The sequence below is a fragment of the Onychostruthus taczanowskii genome, unplaced genomic scaffold, assembly GCF_017590055.1.
Source record: "Onychostruthus taczanowskii isolate IOZ18803 unplaced genomic scaffold, ASM1759005v1 scaffold50, whole genome shotgun sequence".
Taxonomy (NCBI): domain Eukaryota; kingdom Metazoa; phylum Chordata; class Aves; order Passeriformes; family Passeridae; genus Onychostruthus; species Onychostruthus taczanowskii.
In genome coordinates, this window is record NW_024502569.1 from 5,703,641 (window position 1) to 5,709,778 (window position 6,138).

At 50.2% G+C, this 6,138-nt stretch overlaps 1 protein-coding gene across 1 annotated transcript; it reads right to left on the reverse strand.

Moving 5' to 3' along the window:
* Positions 1-4,507: 4,507 nt before the first annotated feature.
* On the reverse strand, positions 4,508-5,929 carry LOC121341984 (translation initiation factor IF-2-like). Its single transcript, XM_041416020.1, has 2 exons — positions 5,231-5,929; positions 4,508-5,043 (listed from the first exon to the last, which is right to left on the reverse strand). Exons 1-2 carry the CDS (start codon positions 5,927-5,929, stop codon positions 4,942-4,944), a joined length of 801 nt encoding a protein of 266 aa, XP_041271954.1. The 3' UTR covers positions 4,508-4,941.
* Positions 5,930-6,138: the final 209 nt, after the last annotated feature.

The following is a 6,138-nucleotide window of genomic DNA, read 5'->3' on the forward strand; positions in this document are numbered from 1 at the left end:
TGCAGCTCTTGACTGTGGATCTCCATCCAGCACGCAGAGTGGCGCAGGAAGAGGCATTGGGCTGGGTTTAAGGTAGTCCTGATTGCTGCTGGAAGGATTCTCCGAGGTCCTAGCGCTCAGCCCTACCTGCTGCAATACCGAGCCGCTTCCAGCGCTCGGCACGGCGCGGAGCGGCTCTTGCTGCTCTGCGGCAGCGCGGCGCTCGCCGGCAAATAAATAAATAAGTGGGCGAAACTTTGGGGGAGGAATAAAGCGACGCGATGCTAAATATACCGCGCCCGCCCGCTGCGGGAAGCGGGCTCCTCGGGAGATGCCCGCATAGCCCGAGTCCCCGCTGACATTGGCGGGGGGAGCGGGGCGGGCAGCGCCCTGCCCGCCCAGCCCGAGCTCGGCCCGGGGCCCGGCCCCGCCGCAGGGGAGGCGGAGGCGAGCCCGCCCCGCACCGCTCCGCAGCCCGGCCCGCTCTGCCGCAGGTAACCGGGCTGCCGCTGTCCCAAGCGGGGTTCAAACTCAGCTCCGGTGGGCAAACCGGCGGGGCGCGGGAAGTTCGGGAGCTGGGGCGGGTGGTGGGGGTCAGTATTGCCCACGCAGCAGTTTTTGCCTTCTCCACTCTGGCCCCCCGCCCCGGCAGTCCGCAGCCCTCCCGCTCTGCCCCTGCGCTGCCGGGGGTAGTTTCGGGGATGCCGCTGCTGGTGCGGGCAGAGTCGGGGCCCTGCCGCCACCCGGGACGCCCCGCGGGCCACCGGTTCGGCCCCAGTTTGTAAGAGCCACCGGCTCCTAGCTCGGCCCCAGTTTGTAAGAGCACGGTGGAGGGAAGGGAGCAGCGAGTAGGAGGTGGTATGGGGGGAGACAGGGGTGCAGTGCGAAATACGTGTTCTCTTTGCCCCCAACCCCTCCCCCGCCGCCCAAAATGAAGTTATTTAAAACTGTCGGCAGAGATTCGGGGAGTGGAGAGAGGGTTTCTGTTTCTTCTTATGATGCCCAGAATTGGTGTTATTGTGGTTTTGCCCTCCAAAAAGAGCTGTGTGAATCAGCAAAGGGCCAGAAGGTCTCCTGCATTTGCAAAAGCGTTCTTGAGCAGAGCTCAAGGACTGGGCACGATGCGGAGCCTTGCACGAGGGAGAAGGCACTCTGGCAGCCCCTTGAATTGAGCACAAAACCTAAAAACAGGCTCATTTGGGAATGCTGGGGGAGAGAGAGAGGCAGGGAGAAAAGGAGGAGAAATATAATATCTTGGGGGCCGGGGGAAGAGATTGCATGGTGTGAATGATGATGTGCACCACTGAGGTAGCGGGGTCCAGGAAGGTCACTGATGGAGCCTGGAAAGAGAACTCTAGAAAAGGAGAATTTTGCAAGGGGGTTAATTAAAAATAATCGACTCTGCATGTCCTCCTGCTCGATGGGCATGTGATGGAGGGGGTGGCTCTCCTTGCCTTCCCCACCACAAAAGGCAGCAGTCCAGCTCTGGCTGGTACAGCTTTCCTGCATCCCCCCGCTTGCCAATGTGACTAAACACAAGAGGAGGGAGAGAAACTAGTTTCCATGTCTAGCAGGGAAACTGCAGCAAGGAAAAGCTGTGTCCTGAATCCACACAGACCTTTAGGGAACTGACTCATGCCAGTGGTGCAGGAGCCACCCCCCCTCCCCTCCCCCTTTTATTTGACTCCAACAGTCTTTATTGCAATTTGAAGGACAGGATGCAGAAGCTTCAGAGCAGACACATCACTAGTTCTGCACAAACCTACAAAAAGAAAGAGTTGCTGCATGTCAGCCCATGCATTTCAATATGCAGGAACAGAAAAAAAACCCCAACACCAAAGCAGTAAAGTCCTTGCTCTCTAGCAAATACTTCCAAAGCATTTAGCATTTATCCTTTTTTTTTTTTTTTTTTTTTTTTAGGATTTAAGGACACTGCTCTCACACACTGGTTATACCAGCGTGAACAACTGCAGAATGACTTGGGAAAAACTGCAGAACTCACCATGTCAAAAATCATCATTCTTTATCAAGTGGATCATGGCAGCACCCGGAGGCCCCATTCAGGGCTCACAGTTCCATTGTGTCGGATACTGTAGACACATGTAATAAGAGAGATGGTCTATGCCCAAAGAGCTTATGATCTTAACCCATGATGAAAGACAACAGGTGTATAGCACAAACCCATGGGGGAAGGATAAGGGAAAAACAGCCTTGAGAATAAAAAGCAACAGGCTCAGCCGGTGACAAGTGTTTGGTGTCAGAAGGAAGTTTTAAGGAGTTTTGAAGGAGAACAATAAAGGAGCTTTACGGTTATTAATGGGGAGATTTTTCCATGCATAATGGCTAACTTGGAAGAGAACATAAAATTGCTTGTTAAAAAATTGCACTGTGGAAAAGTGAAGGTTTGTGCCACTGGCAAAGCAGAGGGGAATACTGTCGAGTGACCATAAGGGCCTGGTATTTGGTGTGCTCTAAGGAAAGAGGTTCCTTCTTTCTAGTGCTTTAAATTTACATTTCTAGTTCCAGTGAAGAGTATTATATAGATTTTTTTTCTCTATTTCAGGCTTCAGTATTTTCTATCTTGTACTTCACACCAGCTTACCTTATGAAAAAATAAGTGAAGAAGAAAGTATTGGAATAGTTGCCTTTTTTTTCTGTTTTGCTTTGTTTTGTTTTGTTAAGGGACTTAAATGAAAGCCTACAGGTTATTTGCTATAGGAAGTTTAGTGTTATAAAAGTGTTATCTAAGTTGAGGCTTTGATGTCTGAATTACTCATAAGTATCAAAGCCACACATGAATTATGCAGGACATCCCCAAAATCATACCCATCTGTGAGTAGGTGGTATTCCAACCTTGCTTCACATAATGTGATGTGTAATGTCAAACTTACCCCTTACAGAAGTTTGGCATTGCTGATAGCTGGGGCTGTTTTAAAAACCTACACTTTTATCCCCAAGACACTGAGGCAGGAACATCCCTAGCTCCCCTCTACTCGAGATTCACACCCACTTCCCTTATACCCTCCTGGAATTAAAGACTGCATCTGCCACAGTGAGTCATCAAGAGCTTACTCATCAGCTTTATGCAGGATTTTAACTCCTGAGAGCAGAACTGGTCAGAAGGATCCTGCATTTCTTGAGGAGTTCCTGGCACACATTCTCCTCACATGTACCACACTAGTGTGACACCTCTATCAGGTTTTAGATATTATGACACTTTTAAAAGAAAACTGTTTCACCTGTACTCTGCCACGTAGTTTAGTTTTAAAAGATCTTTTCACGTATCATTTTTGAATGTCATTTAAAAAATAATCCAGCCTGCCAAAACAGTTTTTTCTTGGTGTTTTTTTTTTTTTTTAACTCCCCCCATATTGTATAATTTCACCAAGAGCAGGTTCTTATTCTGGACCTTTAATGTATCTAACTAATTTATTTTCCAACCTTGCAGAGAGAGAACTGAAAGACTTAGTTATTAAAAAGAGAGGTGTTATGACTTTCCCATGAAACAAAAGGCATTTGCCATTTTTACTAAAATGTCTTGAGGCAGAAAACTTTTTAAAGCCTTTTTTATATATAAATGGAGAATAATATAAAAAGTAATGCTATTTTCAGCTTGCTTGACAAATAAGAATTTTCAGGGTATTTCAAAGCATGACATAAACCTGGATATGACTATTAATTAATCTCATCTCACTTGAGGCTGCTAGAATTGAAACATCAAGATATAAATGACTTGTTCTTTAACACAGAGAAATAGGAGCAATTTTAGGACACAAATCATCTGACCTATTCTAGGCATCTACTTTAGGATGACATGACTCATGTGTTAAAGATGCTTAATTCTTCCTCGTGTATGGAGGGAGCCTATATTAGATGTAGACTTCTACATGACAGAGGTCTAGATAGAACTGCATGGATCCCACCTGCTGCCTTATACATGTGATTGAGCATTTCCCCAGAATGGCTGGTGAGGGCACTAAACTATTAATACAGCTACACAAATTTACACTCCAAAGAAAACTCATGTGATCTCAGCAATGAAAAATGACTGAAAGTCATTATTATCAAACATTAGATTGACTGGAAATAAAGAAAACATTTGTGAAAAGAAAACAAAACAAAACAAAAAGCCATATGATTCAGGTTAACTGGATTAATAAAACAAATGTCTACAAGTTCAGAAAATTTAAACTGGAGGAATGTATTTACTTTCTTACTTTAGAGAGTGTAGAAAAAAGTAGCAGTATTTATGACCAAAAAGATTCCTATAAAAATTCCAGAATTAAGCAGGAAAAGGACAGTTCATCAAAATTTCACACCAGAGTAGTGTAAAACATGCAATTTAGATGGAAAAGTCCAAGAAAACACCAGTGTCAGTGTCACCATGCAATACACAGCAACAGTGGTATATCTTTTAATGGTGTTATGGTATTTTGCAGTGTACAGGAATCAGTGAATCACATAAACAAATACTGACAGGATATGGTCTTTGTGATCATCCTAGGGAGGGAGTTATTAGGATAAAGTCAAGTGCATTGACACAGGTGTCAACACAGTCTTTTTGAATTCATGTCCTTGGTGATACTTGAAAGTAGATAGGGTGATGTAAGTATGAAAGCTGCCAAACATGTATGAAATTTCTGTGATGTGTTTATTTTTACATAGCTTGTATCTGCTTATTTTAGTAATGAATTTATTGCCCACTGTGTTGCATGACCCTCCAGCTGGAGAGCCAAAGTGCCACTGATTGAAAGGAGAAAAAGGGAGAAAATCAGGGTTGCCATGTGTGCAGGTGACTGCAGAAGCCTCCACATGGCAAGCAATTTGTGTGGCAAGGCTTGCAGAACTGTGAGAACCTCTTTGCCACGGCCAGTGCTTTGCTTTGTACACCTTCCCTGCCCAAGCACACGCTGTGCCTCCTCCGAAGTTTCTGCCTTCTTCATGCTCCGATACTGTCGGCGCTCAGTTGTAGCTGCAGTCTCGGTTGGATTTGTCAGCAGGCTGCAGGGCATCCCGGGGGCTCTTCCTTTGGCTGATATTCTTCCTCTTTAGACAGCTCACTGCCTGAAAGATGAGGCGGCCTTCGTACATCAACCAAGACACGTAGCTTGACCATCGGCTCCATGCTACTTACCAGTGCTAGACTGGAGCTGCAGACAGCAGCCAGGTCCCCACCGCCTTGCTGGGCAGGGAGAAGGTGCCTCTCGGCACCGGCCCAGCTCGGCAGGAGCAGGGTGCGTGCCCCACTTACCGCTCCATGTGCGCTGCGGCAGGCGCGGCAGCAGCCCGGTGCGCCGTCCCCCGACGGATTAGGTCCGTGCCAGCTCCGTGATGGCTCTATGCCCGTTTTCTGGAACGGCCAAAGGCCTTGAGAGCTTTCCCGATGGAAGGGATTACCTCTCCCTCCACGGCAACGTGGCCACCCAGGACATTTCATGCCGAACGGCCCCGAGCCCAGGCCTGCAGCGGCCACCCGGGGCTGCTCCCCACGGGGCCGCGCCGCTGACCCCGCCGGGGCAGGGCGTGCCGGGCGCAGCGGGCCGGGGGCTGCGGGGCAGGGGCAGCCGCGCTTGTGCGGGGCTCTCTTGCCCTCTAGCGGGCGAAGCCAGCGGGGCGGCCCCGCCGTGCCCCCGGCCGGCGCTGCCGTGCCAGGCCGGAGCCCGCGGCCCGCTCTGCCAGAGGCCGGCTCCCCCCGGGACAGCCCCGGAGCACGGCTCCGGCAGCGCGGGCGGACGGGCCGGGGCCGTGCCCTGAGGCCGGGCTGTGCTGCGGGAGCCGGGCAGCCGGGCTGGGCAGCACGGAGGGAGCAGCGCTCCGAGCTGAGCGCCTGTCCAGGATGCCGGCAGCACCGCTCAGTCAGCTGCGGCGAGAGCGACCCAGAGCCACGGACCCAGCCAGCAGCACGAAGAGCTGATGGGCACGACCGTAACGGGGCAGACAGAGACACCATTCGTCTTCGCGATTCCTTCCGCCGGTTTGGTGGCTGACCATAACCCCGTAGCTGCGACCACAGCTAAGGATGGGGAGCCAAAGGGGAGCACGGGGCTGTGCACCCCAACTGCTGGGCAAGCATCGTGTGCCTGCTGCTGCTGAAGAAGGGAGCAGTCACTGCGGACAAGGGAGTGCTGGACACGGGCCACGAAGAGACCTGGAGGCAGC

Excerpts from the sequence above, each read along its gene's own strand:
- LOC121341984 (XM_041416020.1), bottom strand. The coding sequence starts at position 5,929 with ATGGTGTCTCTGTCTGCCCCGTTACGGTCGTGCCCATCAGCTCTTCGT. Across the intron at positions 5,044-5,230 it reads GCCGCAGCGCACATGGAGCG|GCAGTGAGCTGTCTAAAGAG; the intron begins GTAAGTGGGGCA and ends CTCATCTTTCAG.